The sequence below is a fragment of the Cavia porcellus genome, unplaced genomic scaffold (genome assembly GCF_034190915.1).
Source record: "Cavia porcellus strain 051 isolate PalLab524CR breed Dunkin Hartley unplaced genomic scaffold, mCavPor4.1 scaffold_16, whole genome shotgun sequence".
Taxonomy (NCBI): domain Eukaryota; kingdom Metazoa; phylum Chordata; class Mammalia; order Rodentia; family Caviidae; genus Cavia; species Cavia porcellus.
Window position 1 is genome coordinate 57,987,946 of NW_026947499.1, and position 16,019 is coordinate 58,003,964.

Below are 16,019 nucleotides of genomic sequence, written 5' to 3' on the forward strand. Positions count from 1 at the left end.
AGTTGCAACTATTTATCTATAAAAGCGCTGTTTATCCTTCTTTATGGCTGACATTTTAAGTACATACATACAGTATTCCATTGTATATTTTTAAACCACATCTTTTGTTTCTGTCTTTTTTTGAGATGGGGTCTCGCTATGTGGTTCAGGTTGGCCTTAGGCTCACTTTGTAACCCGGGGTGGCCTTGAACTTGCCACAATCCTCCTGCCTCAGCCTCCCGAGTACTGGGATTACAGGCTTGAGCCACCACACGCAGCTCATCTTTTTTTTTTTTTTAGATTAAATTCATGATCTCACACCTGCCAGGCAGGTGCTTGTGCCACTGAGCTAAATCCCTGGCTCACCACATCTTTTATATTCATTCCTCAATCGATGGGCATTTAGGTGTTTCCAAGGTCTATTACAAATTATGCTACTATAAACATGAGTGCACATATATTGGTGTGGTATGATGTTTTTTAATTCTTTTGGGAAGATACCCAGAAGAGAAATAGCTGGGTCCTAGTTGTTTGAGGAATCTCCACACTGATTTCCAAGTGGTTACATCAGTCTGCTTTCCTACTAGCAATGAAGGGCTCCTTTTACCCCACAGCCCTTCCAGCATTTGTTATTGCTTGGTTTCTTGATGGCAGCCATTTTTTCCAGGGTGAGGTGGAATCTCAGTGTTGTCTTTTTGGGGGGGGGCAGTACTACAGTTTTTATCGCAGTAGCTTTATAGTATAACTTTAAGTCAGAGATTGTGATGCCCCTATCTTGTCTTTGTTGCCCAGGATTGCCTTTACTATTCTAGGTCTCTTCTGATTCTGGATGAATTTTAGGATTGTTTCCTCTAACTCTGTGAGATATGCTACTGGAATTTTGATTGGGATTGCATTGAAAATCTGTATAGGTTTTGGAAGTATGGCCATTTTCTTTTTTTCTTTTTTTTTGACTTTTTGAGACAGGGTCTCGCCGTGCAGTTCAGGCTGGTCTTGGGCTCACTTTGTACCCTAGGCTGGTCTGGAACTCACAAGGATCCTCCTGCCTCAGCCTCCCGAGTGCTGGGATTACAGGCGTGAGACACCAGGCCTGGCTCTAGTATGGCCATTTTCACGGCTGGTTCTTCTTATCCAAGAGCACGGGCATCTCTCCATTTTCTTATATCTTCAATTTCCTTTTACAGAATATTGTAGTTTTCAATGTAGAGTTCTTTCACCTCTTGTGTTAGATTGATTTCTAGATATTTAAATTTTAGACTCCCCACCAATTTCAATGCCCAGTCCAAAAATGGGCATCGGAGATGAAGACAAGTCTCAGATAAAGTAAATACATGAAAAACAAAAACAAAAAAAAACAACTTTAACACCACTAGTCATTCGAGAGGTGCAAATTAAAACAACACTGAAATTCCACCTCTCCCTGGAAAGAATGGCTATTATCAAGAAATCAATCCATAACAAATGCTGGCGGGGCTGTTGGTGGGAGTGCAGACTGGTGCAACCACTGGAGGTCAGTGTGGAGATTTTTCAAAAAAACTAGGCATAATTTGATATATTTCAAATTGTGTCATGTAACAGGTACAGATTCTCTGTGATGAATGTGATTGTTATGTGTACCTAAAATATACCAATAAACTTAATTTAAAAAATCGTCATTGTGGACACCAGAAAGTACCACAGAACTGTTGGAGCCTGAGGTCAATCCATAAGGTTTATTCTGATTTATAAAAGAAATATCATCATAGCAACTTAAAGCAATTGATATTTACAGATTTAAAAATAAATTTACATAAATATATTTACATTGTATTACATTAAAGTTTTAATTCATTAAAATGTTACAGATAGTGTTGAGCAAACACAACAAAATATAAATCAAGTTTTGAATCCATGTAAACCCCACAGGTATTCTCAACAGTCAGAGGTTTCAGGAAAAAAGCTGCAAAAATATGATTTTAGGAGTCAAGAATAAAGATGGTTATACTGGCCTCAGGTGTGTGGCCTCGGAAAGCCACCTGCACTTCATTCGTGTGATCTCCACAGTGCTGGGGAGCACACCCGAGCCTTTGACTGCTGTCTGGGTGCTCGGCCACGGTGCTGCTGCCCCTCAGGGCTGCAGGTAGCTAACCAGGAGTCCGCATGGAGGAAGATGAAAAAAGTGAAATTAAAGTTCAAAATGTTTAACTGAAACACCTCCTTTGACCCTGGGCCTGTAGCTTCAGTCCGGGACACCTGTGATGGGTGTCCAGGGCCAGGGCGAGGAGCCTGAAGCGCCATCTGCACTGCGGCCGCACAGCTTCCGGCAGCCGGAAGCTACCACACAGGCAACCCGGGAGAAAGGCCACAGACGCTAGGCTGTTCCGATGGATGCTGGCCAGGGTCCATGAGGCAAGGGTCGGAGTGCGGGCATCTGCTGGCGTCATCCAGGGAGCCAGATCCGATAGTAAATTGTATGAGGAAAGTGGCCAAGCAGGTGCTGACCAGGACCTGCGGGCTGAATTAAGCAAAGGTACTAGGGGTCACCGTGTCTCATTCCCCGAACTGTGGCCTTGACGTCGGAAGTTTCCTACTTCATAATGCAGCCTGGCTTGTGAGCAGTATGGAACGGAAAGTATAAGGTCCAGGTCCAGCAGATATGTATTAATTAAAAAGAGCTAATTTTACTAATCTGGAAACCAGTGACATTTCATGATTACAAGCCTTAGAAATTGAATACAGGTACTGGTTTATGTTTTTTTTGGGTACTGGGAATCAAACTCAGGACCTTGCACTTGCCAGGCAGGCGCTTATACTGCTGAGCTAAATCCCTGGCCCTGTATATGGAATTCTTACACATTAGAATACAAAGGCACTTGGAGATAACATGATACAGAATAATGGAGACAGGAGGAGGAGCCTTTCCTGGTGTCCTCAGTTTCTGTGTCCATGGTAATCACTGACAGCCCAGGTCTGCACGTCACCTTTGGAGAACAGTGTGAAGAAAATGGCCCCAAATACATTAATAGCAGCAGCAATATAGAAAACGGTTTGCCATTCGCTAATGGTATCCTATAGAGAAAGAAAAAATGCAAATGAAATCATAGTGCCAGCAGCCCAGTTCATTAAAAAAAAAGGTGGTGTGAACAAGACTGTAAAGAGCTAGGTGTGGTGGTACCCATGTGTAATGCCAGCACCCCAGGAGCTGAGGAAGGAGGATCATTGTGAGACCAGCCTGAAATACCAACTGAGCTCAGGACAGCCTGAACTGCATAATGAGTCCCTGTCTTAAGACAAAACACCAAAAAACCCTGTAAAAAGCACCATTGTTCATAAAAGCTCCATGCCCAGAATAACCTAAATGTCCCCCTGCAATAGCTACAATGGTGGTGTTTGTACAGTGGAGTATTACATAGTCCTGAGAATAAATAAGAGTCACTATGGCTGCATCTCATCAAATGGTAAACAAAAGAAGCAGACTGCATACCTCAAACCCAGGCAGCTCATCCAGGGTGCTGAGTCATTGCAGCTCCTCTGGGTGCTTGAGGGAGGGATAGCCAGGCATGGTGGTGCCTCGAGCTCCTGGACTGGTGCTGCTTCTTGACAGAAAGCTAATCCAGCTATGCATTTAGGATTTGTGCATTTAAAAAATGCAAGTTGGGCCTGGGCATGGTCATGCACACCTGTAAACTCAGCACTCAAGAGGCTGAGGCAAGGGAATCACCATGAGTTTAAGCCCAGCCTGAGCTACATTAGTAAGTTCAAGGCTAGCCTGGACTACACAGCAAGATACCATCTCAAACAAACAAACAAATCATGTTGCACCTCACCACACGGTTACTGTACTAAAAGGTGCAAATGTGTGTGAATTGTGACCACTGGGCCCTATGGTGTACTGACAACTGGTGGCTGCATGGAACACTCAGCTGAATTGAATCAGCGTGGTTCTGCATGTGGAAGGCCCACCTGAAGACCACTTATCAACAGCATTAAAAAAGAGAATTGGAGAGAAAAAAGTAGTACTGTTGATTTTCCTGGAGAAGTTTGTCGCACTGGCTTTCCTGATACGAACTCAGCTGTCCTCACTGTCAGAGGAGCTTGTGTCCTCACCGTCACTGAGGATGGCTGTGGTTCTCTTTTGGGAGCTCTGGTCCTTACCTTGAGCATAGCTTCCTGGCTCCAGTGCAGAACCCTCAGCCTGCTGGCACAGATCCTTCATCCCACGGGTGCAGACTTTCTAGCTTCCACCACTGACCTTTGGGCCTTCCCAGTGCTGATCCTTGATAGACTTGCATGAGACACTAATGGGCTCCAGGTCTTCAGCTGGACTTGTGCAGGACACTGCCATGGGATCCAGGCCCTCAGCTGGATTCTCTGGGTGTGGATAGATCTCCTGCATTCTTTTCTATTTGACCCTTTAGGTGACTATTATAATCCTGTAAATTACGTGTCCTGTGTTGCATCTTTTCCCTTGTAAATCCTGACTGTAACAGCTGTGAGCTGAGCTGGCAGTCAGCTGGTGGGCTGAGGCAGGATGGGCTGAAGGTCTGGGGTGTTCAGAGTGCAGTGTGATGCAGGTGAGGTCTGTCTGTAGGTGGGCCGTGGTGTGCAGTGCATAGCCTAGCCGCATAGAAACGTCACTGCCATTTCAATTTTTGGGCTACCTTTAACAATCATTGTTTTAGATTTTATAATTTCAGTCTAATTAGAGTGATTTTTAAAATCCATTTTATTTTAAGAGTAAAACGAAAAAAACTACAAGATTTCAAAACACATAAATCAGGGAGCAACAACGGCACATACATCGCATGGTGAAGAGTGATAACTTTGTAGCATTAAAACAAAGTAAAACCAAAACACAAGGAGTAGAAATGGCAACGTGGGGAGAAGAGAAACATGGAGAGGAGAAAGGAAGCCCTGAGTGGTGGCCACATATAGCCAGCATGAATAGATTTTAGTGGAAAGAATTGTTCTGTGGTGCTGGGGACTGAACCCAGGACTGACACACTGAGCTACATCCCCAGCCCTTTTTACAGTTTTGAGACAGGCTCAGGCTGGGCTCCAGCTCTGGTTCCTCCTGCCTCAGCCTCCGGAGTGCTGAGATTACAGGAATCTGCCATCATGGTTCCCCCCTTTCTTTTGTTCTGGTGTTTTGATCTGTGGTCTGTTTTGTTTTTTAAGACAGGCTGGCTTTAAACTCACTATGGAGCCCATGCTGGCCTTGAATTTGAGATGAGCCTCCTGCCTCAACCTCCTGAGTGCTGGGATTACAGGGGTGTGCCACCATGCCCAGCTTCTGCAAAGTGTCTACTTACGTTAGGGGTCAGACTCTTGGCGATGACAGGCCCGACCATGCCTGGGATGGTGGCGAACGTATTGGTGATGCCCAGCAGGATTCCGGCATACCTGGGGAGACAGTTCCAATGGCATGGTGTCACCTCCACATCACAGCAGGTCTACACTCCCAGCCTGAGTGATGTCTCGTGAAATGATTCACTGGACTAAAACCTCATATTCAGTAACACTTCTGCATTTCCATCGTCAGTCAGCATTTTAACATTACAGAGAGGCCCATAGCCATTGATAGAGAATGGCAGATTTCGAGCAGTGCTGATGGGATTTTGATACCTGCTCAGCCCTAGCTTATAGATTTTAAAGTGAAAAAATTTATTTCCCGATTACAAAATTAAAATTATTGAAAATTAAATAAAAGAGGAAAAACACTAAGAAAGAAAATAAGTCCCCAATTTACAATGAGTCCAGTTCTAGAAAAATGGTTTTAAATCAGACTTAGTTCCCAAGTCTGACAGAGTGAGTCTTACATGGTACACCTGTGGATGTTTGCAACTTGAATGCTTGAAATGTCAGGGACTTCACTGTACCTATAATTCCTCCACAAAGAGATGATTTTGGTAAACACCTGGATTATTGATATATATATCGAGAGCATATTTGTAACTGAAATTCCACAATTTACTTATTTTACTCTATATATTTGCTTATAGCTAAACTGTTGCACACTGGCCTAGCAGACAAGTTGTATGTATGAATATATGACAAAAAAGATATTTTTAATACATTTAGATGCAGTTTCTCAAGTGCAGTGATTTATGGTAAGGGTAAATCTCAGAGTGGAGATAGTCTCAATGTTTAGATGCAAATCTCGAATTTCTGGCTCTATATGGGAAATGCTAATGTCCTGTTGATTTCTCCAGTGTGTAATACAGGAAGAACTTAAAGACCTACGAAGGTTACCATGCCAGGATCTTTAGAAGTACCATCCTAACAAGAATGAAATGCTTATCTAGGGACGCCCTAGTAGAGCTGTCATCAGGAACCTGAAGCTTCCTGACCTGGCTCCCTGCTTTGGACCATGTGGCCTCAGGTGAGTTCCATCATCCCCAGGCTCACAGAGGTACATGTGACTCCCCGGCAGCCGTGGCTGAGCTCCTTGCATCTCACCAGCTACGCTAAAACACTCTTCCTCAGTAAGAATCCACAGCCCACCGGGGGACAGCGAGCTAAATGTTCACAAAGTCAGTACCTGAATTCACATCACCAGCACCTGATCCAGAATCCATCTGGATTTGCAATGACCTGGCCTGGTCCACTTCCACAGCCTCGTTTCCTGGTACTGGATGGTCACAGCTCATTCCAGTTTGCGCTCGTCTGCCCCGTTCATTCCTGTACCGTGCGTGCGTGCGTGCGTGCGTGTGTTTTCCTGGGCACTGAACTCAGGATCTTTGCGCCGTATCTTCAGGCCTTTTTTAAAATTTTGAGGTGAGATCTTGCTAAATTGCCTGGGGTGGGCTTGAGGTCTTGCTTTTCCTGTCTCAGCCTCACAGAGAGCTGGGGTTACAGGTGCACATCCCTATGCCCGCTCTATGTCCACTACTTAGATCCACCCTCCTTCCACACTAACCATTTGCTGGTCCGCCGTCTATGAAGCCTTCCTGTCAGTGCGTCCCACACTGGGCTGAGGCCCTGTCGTGCTCAGAGCAGCGCTATGTGCAGGTGTCCTCTAGGTCAGGTCTGCCGTCCGCCTGCAGTCTGTGCTACTGCCCTTTGCCTCGCCTGGCATGAGGGCAGCACTGTGCTCACAGAGTGCCAGCTGCGGGGAGGGAGGGAAGCTTGGGGGCCACAGTGGAGCAGGGCCACACTGGCCATGGCAATTTAGATCCACGTGGTCCAGTAGCTTTCCGGGCCCTGCACCAAAGGCACCCTCCGATCAGCAACATGCTCTGAACGGGGCTGCATAGCTGCAGCATTTGGAGAACCTACTGGGGCACTGGGCACTGTTAGAATTGTGTGTATTGCCTAGTTCATTTCTTTCCATTGCTGTCCCTAATTGTGGAAAACAAGGTGTCTGTCCTGTAAATATAGCTCAATTCTGGGTTTTGTAGATTGCACCCCTGATGATTGTATATGTGTTTTTGAGACGAGGGGTCTCATGATGCAGTTCAGGCTGACCTTGCATCCATTTTTGTATCCCATGGTGGCCTTGAACTCACAGTGATCCTCCTGCCTCAGCCTCCCAAATGCTGGAATTTTGGGGGTGCTCCACTACAGTGAGTTATCATTTAAGATAATTTTGTGTCCCATGTATTTCCAGCATATTGGTAGGATCTTAACTCTGTTTTTAGAGATGGCTTACTAAATTTAGGTTTGATATTTTGGGAAGAAAATTTAAAGGTGATAGGGAAGTTTAACTTCTAAACAATGTAGTTAAATGCCTGAGTGTGGGGGCACATTACTCTTAATCCCAGTACTTGGAAGGCTGAGGCAGGAGGATTAAAAATTCAAGGACAGGGACTGGGGATTTAGCTCAGTGCATAAGTGCCTGCCTTGCAAGCAGGCAGTTGTGAGTTCGATCCCTGGTACCAATAAAAAGGAAAAAGACAAAAAAAAAAAAAAAAAAATTCAAGGACAGCATAAGCAACATGTACACAGTGAAAGCCTATCTCAAAAACGAAACAACCCCAAACAAATGAAAAAGAAAAAAAAATAAACACTACAATAAAACTCAATATTCTATAAAATGGACATGTACTACTAGTAAAAAAATATTATGCCAAACATAATTGAGTTATTTATGAACACACACTTTTGGGTGTAAACCTGTATTTAAAAAAAAAAGCCCCCCAAACCAGATGTATATGATACAATAAAAAAACCACGAGGCACCGATCTTTTTGGCATCTCCCCTCCGGAGTGGATCTGAAATGCAGTACATTTGGCAGGGCCTGCCCCTCCCTCCGTCTCTAAACCATTTACACCATGGCAGGAGGAGGAGCCAGCCTCCGTTGCCAGGCTTTCCAAGGACAGCTATTAAGTGCAGGGAATGCTGTGAAATCCTATGCGTCAGCACCTGGAAAGTGAAAATGACTGCCTAGACTCTGCTCTGCCGCTGCCCTAGGCTCCTTTGGAGGTAAGAGATGGAAATCTGGCCACAAGACCACCCCCTGACAAATCTCTTTTTCAACCTATGGAAGAAAAGACTGGATAATACCATCAACGCAATCATACGCTAATGGAAATGCTGATGTGTGTATAGTAGGATACCCCACACTGAGCACAGTTAAGAAGCTTTTTTTCTTTCTTTTTGGTTTTGTTTTTTGATTTTGTGGACTCTCACTGAGCTATTATATCCTCAGTCCTTTTAATGTTTTTAGTTTCAGACAGCAGTTTACTAAGTTGCTCAGCCAGGCTTCAACTTGTGATCCTCCTGCCTCAGCCTCCTACTGTGCAGGGATCACAGACATGCACCACCATGCTGTTATATATTATTTCATTTCAGAGCAAACCATCACCATACAGTAGGGAGTATTATCTTCATTTATAGATAAAGACAGACTTACAAAGTTCTACCCAATATGTTTGATTCCAGGTCAGTACCTGATATTATGTTACATTCTACAGCATAATATTAATTTGAAAATTTTTTTGTACAGGAATTAAATTGAAGACCTTGTGCTTTTCTTTCAGGCAGGTGCTCATGCTGCTGTGCTATACCCCTGGCCCCATAATTTGAGGAGTTCTTTATTATTTCAGCTATCTCTAATCTTTTAGATTATCACTTAATTAAGTCTCCTTGAAATTAAATTGCTTTTAGCTTCTTTATATTCACCTCAAAACAATTTCAATATTTTATTTCATTTTTTTTTTTTAAATGTGAGGCTGAGACAGCCCGGGCAAGGCTCCTTTCTTAAATACCTCTCCCACACAGGACAGTCAGCCCCTCTACTCTAGGCTCAACTGAGGGAAGGTGGAGGGAACCAAGTCCACCTGCCAGGAAACAGAGCCAGTTTATTTCATTTTTTGAGATGGGGTCTCACTATGTAGTTAAGGCTAGCCTTGAACTCCCTCTGTAGCCCAGGTTGGCTCTGACTTTCAGATCCGCCTGCCTCAGCCTCAAATAGTTGGGATAATAGGGTTTCACCACCACAGCACAATGTCTTGAGCAAAATCTCATTGTGATAGACTATTTCCTTTCTGCTCTGCATCTCCTAGTGCCAGGAGCTGTCGTGTGGATATTTAGCTCAGTCTCAAACGGTCTCTATCCAACTTAGGTAGCCAGGAAAGTGAAGAGGTCCACAATACCAAGGTGAGTCAGTACAACATTACACATAGGATGGGCTGGGTATTTAGCTCAGTGGCATAAGCGCCTGCCTTGCAAGCGTGCAGTTGTGAGTTAGATCGCCGGTACCAAAACAACAACAACAACAAAAAAACCACATTACACACAGGAACAGAGGGAAGCTGCAGGAAGAAAGCAAGCAGCGATGGTCTAGAAAGCGCCATAAAGACCCAAGATGTGACCCAGCAAGGATGCAACCCGAGGTGCGGAAGGTGCTGTACAGCTTGGCAGGAGGCACTGAAAGGCCTCAGGCTCACCCAGGATGGGCACAGCAAGACCGTCATTTGTGGAACCTTCTTGGACTTCTTATTACTATCTTTTTGTGAGACAGGGTCTCAATATGTAGCCCAGGCTGCCCTGCAGTCTTCCTGCCTCAGCCCCCCCAATTGTTGGGGTCACAGGTGTGTGCTGCTACACCCAGCTTTGGGTTTTTATTTAAAGTGAGTGAGCGGAGGAGGAGGATTCCAAAAGTCCGCTGGAGCTCTCTGAAAAGCATGGAGTGGAGCTTATCCTGGAGCAGTTATAGGAGGGGGGCTGAGACTAATTGGAATCCTCAGGTTTGAACTTGAAGTATGAAGGACTTGTGGTAGGAAGCACGAATAAATCCATACTGACTGCTTTTACAAACTAAATATACTAAATCTTCTGGGTTAAGATATTTGCACACTCCCTGCCTTTACTTTATCAATGGGCAAAAGAGAAATTGAGAAGTTCGTGGCTCAGAGTATGCTTCCAGAGAGGTAGGAGCAGAAAGACCTTTGGGCTTCAAATTATGGTCCCATTGTATATTAGTCGTGATATATGGCAAACCCCTGAATTTCACTGAAGCCGAGTTTTCTTAGCCTTAAAATAATGCAAGAACACCCACCCTGCCGGGTTGCTGTAGGGTCAAGTGAGATGGTGCTGTGATAGGATCTGACTTTTACCAGGGGCTGACACACAGTGACAGAGTAGCTGGACCAGCCATGGGTCTGCTCTTCCACATTCCTCCTCCTAAATCGGTGTCCATCTTGGGTCAAACACCAGGGTGGGCCTGAAGACAGTCTCTAGCCTCCAGAGAGGCCCTCATCTGGCGAGGTGAAGAGACAATGTATGATGTTTTACTGGAATGCTCTTATGAGAACACTGATCAGAGGTAATGGTAGTTAAAAGTTTAAATTTGCTGGGTATGGTGACACAGGCTTATAATCCTAGCTACTCAGGAAGCTGAGGCAGGAGAATTGCAAATTTGAGGTCAACCCAGGCAATTTAACGAGACCATGTCTCAAAATAAAAAATACAAAAATAACCCCCCCCCCACCTGCTGGGAAGAAAAAAAAAAAAAAAAAAAAACTGGCTAGGGATGCAGCTCAGTGAGCAGGCCTCAGTTCAAAGCCCAGTACTGGAACAAACAAAAACTTTCCAGCTTTAATTGCTGCGTCAATTGAAACTCTATAAGGAATTTGAAGTCCAATTCACAGAAAGTAGAACGAGCGATGCCAGGGAATGGGAGGAGGCGAATGGGTGCCAGCACCAAACAGATGTAGAGTTTCAACAGTAGAAGATGTGAACTGTGGAAGGTTGTGTTGATAGTGTTGGCTACACAACGATGTGAACACTTCATGGCACAGAGCTGCACTCTCAGTCATGGCTGAAATGGTAAACTTCATGTTACATACAGGTGACCACAACTCTTAGAAAAAGGAAGTTAGAGTTGACCACAGCCAACTCTTATGGCATGTACTCACGAAGGAGCAATGTCCAGATGGTTGATGCTAAATCCAGAAGAGCAAAGGCCTCCCAGGGTTGTTGAAATAGTCAGGAATGCGACAGCCAAAGAATAGTCACAGCCTATAAATCCAGCAGCCACCAGGAACACCGCAGGCCCAATCATTCCTGAAGGAAAACGTTGGAGAAGGAAAAGCAGCACCAGCATTCACATTTGTCCTCTAAAAATGGCATGGAGCTGAAATCTGATACCCAATGCCACCTGCTATATAAACATGGAACTGACCTCGTTTCACATAAAACTTGAGTTTAGAAAACATACAGGGTATTACAACTGATGTAACAAGAAAAGGAAAAGTCATCATGCAGTGTTACTAAGTCTGCCCCTGACCTGGACGCAGCTGAAGGTTTGCCGTTTTAGAATATATTTTTAAATTTATTTTTATTTTTTATTTTTTGCAGGGTTAGAATATTAAGAGAATGACTGAGGCCAGCGTGGTGGTGCACTCCTGTAATCCCAGCAGTTAGGAGGCTGAGGCAGGAAGATTGCCTCAAGTTCGAGGTAAGCCTGGGCTAGTGAGTTCAAAGCTAGCTTGAACTGCATGGCAAGACTCCGTCTCAAAAAACAGAAAACAAACAAACAAAACAAAAACACAAAGAATGCTACATCGTGGTTCTAAGGATTGATAACTAGTGGCATAGGTCACTGTAGGCAGTTAAAATCAAATGCAAGACAGCTATCAGCCCTTCTACACTGACAGCAGTGCTACCTAGTAACTGTGATAATTAAAATATATCTGTATATACTGCAACTGAGGAGCTTTGTTAATAAGGTTCAATAGCCCCATGTAGCCAGTAGTAACTACAATACTGCACTGATCAGGTCTACAAAAAGCTACAGAGGAGAAAGGCAGATAGAATTCAAAGAAATTTCTCTTATTTCTGGCCGTGGAGTCAGAGTAATTAAGCATGAGGACCAAAGAGTGTCTTTCAGCAGCAGGTGCTCAATAGGGTTTGCTGAATGAACTTGGATCAGGTCCTTCTACAGTGTGATTACCTGTGTACAGCCACTACTAACTTCCAGAGTTTCAAATTAATGAGACCTTTAAAAAGTTGAGTAAACTGTCTCAGCTTTAAATTTTAGCTTCCTGAAAGCAGGATCTAAAACACAGGATTACTTAAGATTCCTTTGAGATCTCTGATTTATAGCTCTTCACTTGTTATAATGGTGTTAATAAACAGTTTACTTATTTTTTAGTAAACAGTTTTGAAATTTAAAGTGTATTAATTTAGCCAGGCTGTAATTACAGCACTCAGGAGGCTGAAAGTCAACAACGCAACAAAAACAAGAATAGCACTGTAACAAAAAACAATTAAAGGTGTTGGTGGGGAATCCATTGCAAACTTCTAGCTAAAAACCAAGTGATGTATAAAATTCTAGGGTTGAGGTTCATCAAAGTAAGCCATTTTTTATAGTTATAGGCTATGGTGGAAATAATATACAATCTTTTTTGGGGTTACATTGATCATTGAACCCAGAGCCTTCACACTGAGCTATATCTCCTGTACTTTTAAAAATTTATATTTTGAGACAGGCTTTTGCTAAACTGGAAAGTTACCCAGGGTAGGCTTGAACTTGTGATTTACCTATCTCCTAGAATTCTGGGATTACAAGGACTGTGCCACTATGTCCAGCTAGAATATTATTATTATTATTATATTATTATTATTTTGGTGGTGCTGGAGGTCGAACTCAGGGTTTTCTGCATGTAAGGCAAGAGCTCTACCATTGAGCTACATCCTCAGCCTGAAGCTAGAATATTATAAACCTTAATTCTCAAAATATATGGCTTCAAAGAATTACCATAAATGAGAAATGTACAAAAAGATTACTATCGTTTTAATTTTTCCTTGCACTGTTGGGTACTGTGAAAGAACTATGTATTTGGTCTCTGCCCCTGATTCTTGGCACACAGTCCCTCAAATCCTTGGAATCTCTGGTCTGATGATACTATTTTGTTCTTCTAAGAGTTCACTGGTGGCAGTGGGGGAGCCTCAGGGGAAAGTGGTCACCAAGAGAGACCAGGACAGGACCAATGGGTTAGGACTTTCACCCCTACCCCAATCTCTGATCTCAAGGGAGGAGAGAAGTGGAAGGCAAGTGACTTACTCGGCACTGCCTGCATAGTGAAGCATCTGAAAAGTCCCCAGAGCTGAATGAGTCTGGAGGACCCTCTCATGCAGACATTTGCCAGTGTGGTGCTGGGGAGACAAGGATGCACCCCACGGAGCCTGCCCCTCTTGCCCTCAGCACCTCTTCAGCCTGGCTGTTCCCTCCTAAGAAACCGGGAGCCAGCAGTGTCCACTTGAGCTTCTGGAGCTGCTCTCCTGCCTGGGTCATGGCAGCAGGAGGTGGAGCTGCCCACGAGGACAGGTCTTTCCCTGGATCTGTAGGTGACAGCTGAGGTGGAGGGGCCAGGTATCCTCAGCCAAACTGGGGCTGTGGGAAACCCCAAACGTGCTGGGGAGCAAGGAAAGGCTTACTGGGTTCCACAGTGAGTGCAGGCAAGAGGGGAACACAATCCTTACCCCCAGTAACCATAAACCCAAATAAAACCTGATTAACTTCACTTACCAGCAAGTGTGAAAGATTTGCGAACACATACAGTTGAAAACTTCCATTTTGCCCTTAAGCTGTCAGCAGTCTGACCAGACAGGATCATGCATAACCAACAGCCAAAGTAAGGCAGTGCAGACAAAAACCCGTTCTGGAAGGAAGAGGGAGATCCAGGTGTAACTACGACCTAAGGAGAAAACAAAGCACACGCACGCACGCACGCACAGACCAACTCGAAACCACGGCCACTTGGAGACAAGAAATGCACAGCAAGACTCTGCTAAGGTTTCTATAGGGACAGTAAATACACGTGGCGTGGAAGGGCTGCGGGGCCTCCAAAGTGCCAGGCAATCCCGCTGCTCCTTTGGAATTTGCCTTGTGGGACAAACAGGCCTTCAGATTAGCCCGTGGTTTCTCTTCACTGAACGGTTTTTGTCCGCAGTACGATTTATTTAACAATGTAAAAATTTATTTATTGTATTTATTTAAAATTCATGCTGAAAAGTAAAATGCACACACAGAGAACCACATAAGTCAAACATAAAGCTTAGTAAATTATCCTAAAAACCATCTAGGTCAAGATACAGAGCTAAGTCTTTTTTTCTGTCTGAGAGAGCCCAGGCTGGTCTCGAACTCACAGCAGTCTGCTTGTCTCAGCCTCCCAAGTGCTGGGATTACAGGTGTGAGCCACCACACCCCGATTATGGTGGTTTTTTGATTTACTATTGTCTTGTTTTGAAGTCCTTTATTGCATTTGTTGTTTTACTTTTATTGTTTCTATTCTATTGTTTGATTTTTATTGTGTCTGAAGGTATCTGAAGCTATTTTGAAGACAACAAAAGGCATTATGTTAACTGTTGTTGATTTATTTTGAGACAGGATCTCAAACAAGCCCACTAAATTGCCCTGGCTGGGTTTGAACACATAATTCTCGTGCCTTAGCCTCCCAGGCTGCTGAGAGTAAACATGTACATAACCACAGCCAATTATGTCTACTATTTGTGCCAAATTCTACAGTGTAAACTATAACAAATCAGACAAGGTGGGGCATGATGGTGCGAGCCTGTGATCCCAGCACCTGAGAGGCTGAGGCGAGAGGATTGCCGTGAGTTTGAAGCCAGTTGTGGCTGCTCAGTGAGTTCAAGGTCAGCCTGAACTACATAGCAACACCTGTCTCAAAAAATAACATACAAACAAAACCAAAAAAACCCCTCAAGTCAGACAGGTGAATTTTCTGATTTTTGTTTTGTTCCCTCAGGAGGTAAAAGTATAATCCTGGGGCTGGGTGTGGTTACACAAACCTGTAATCCCAGCACTGAGGAGCTGAGGCAGAAGATTTGAAATTCAAGTGCAGTCTGGCCAATTTAGTGACACTTTGTTTCAGAAAAAAGAATAAATAACAGGCATGGTGGCACATGCCTGCAATCCCAGCCCTCAGGAGGCTGAGACAAGAAGACTGCTGTGAGTTCGAGGCCAGCCTGTGCTACAAAGGGAGCTCAAGGCTACCCTGAACTGCATAGTGAGACCCTGTCTCAAAAAGACAAAAAAAAAAAAAAAAAAAAAAAATTAAAAGGGCTGTGTGCAGCTCAGTAGTGGAGTACTTCCTAGTGTATGTAAGGCCCGGGGTGCAATCCTCTGTATCACAAGAACAAACAAAACAACAAAATCAATGTTTAAATATTAATATGATAAACGGGGTAATATATATCACCTCAACTCTTCTTAAGTTGTTAAAAATTCGAGACACAAAATTGAAAAAAAACTAGGAAAGAAGTGAGAGTAATCTAACAAAACTAAATTTATATGAAAATAAAATAAGACAAAGCTTTGTAATAAGCTTTGTAATAAGATAAAGCTTTCAAATTTAATAAATTTGAAACGGGGTGTGGTGTGTAAAGCTTTGTAATAAGACAAAGCTTTCAAATTTTTAAGAGAGAATTTTACATACTGTGCTTGTCAAAACAAGCTTTATTTTCAACAAAGACCACTTAGTAAACACTGATTTAAAAAACCAAACAAAATATTAATCCAGGCCTGATGGCACACATGTGTAATCCTAGCATTCTGGGAGGCTGATGCAGGAGAATTGTATGTTCAAGCCTA

General features: G+C 43.7%; 1 protein-coding gene and 1 non-coding gene across 3 annotated transcripts in view; both read right to left on the reverse strand.

The window, feature by feature from the left end:
* Positions 1 to 1,662: 1,662 nt before the first annotated feature.
* The window catches only part of Slc17a5 (solute carrier family 17 member 5), a 43,813-nt gene continuing 29,456 nt past the window's right edge, over positions 1,663 to 16,019 (reverse strand). For both annotated transcript variants that reach the window (XM_003478262.5, XM_013142021.3), the window contains exons 8-11: positions 13,935 to 14,067; positions 11,320 to 11,467; positions 5,271 to 5,361; positions 1,663 to 3,027 (exon numbers count right to left, since the gene is read on the reverse strand). In XM_003478262.5, the coding sequence (XP_003478310.2) occupies positions 2,890 to 3,027; positions 5,271 to 5,361; positions 11,320 to 11,467; positions 13,935 to 14,067 (510 nt within the window). In that variant the 3' untranslated portion in view covers positions 1,663 to 2,889. The remainder of the gene's footprint in view (positions 3,028 to 5,270; positions 5,362 to 11,319; positions 11,468 to 13,934; positions 14,068 to 16,019) is intronic.
* LOC111754034 (small Cajal body-specific RNA 21) lies at positions 9,123 to 9,259 on the reverse strand. The gene has a single exon (XR_002788767.1). It is a non-coding gene; the product is annotated as a small Cajal body-specific RNA 21 (non-coding RNA).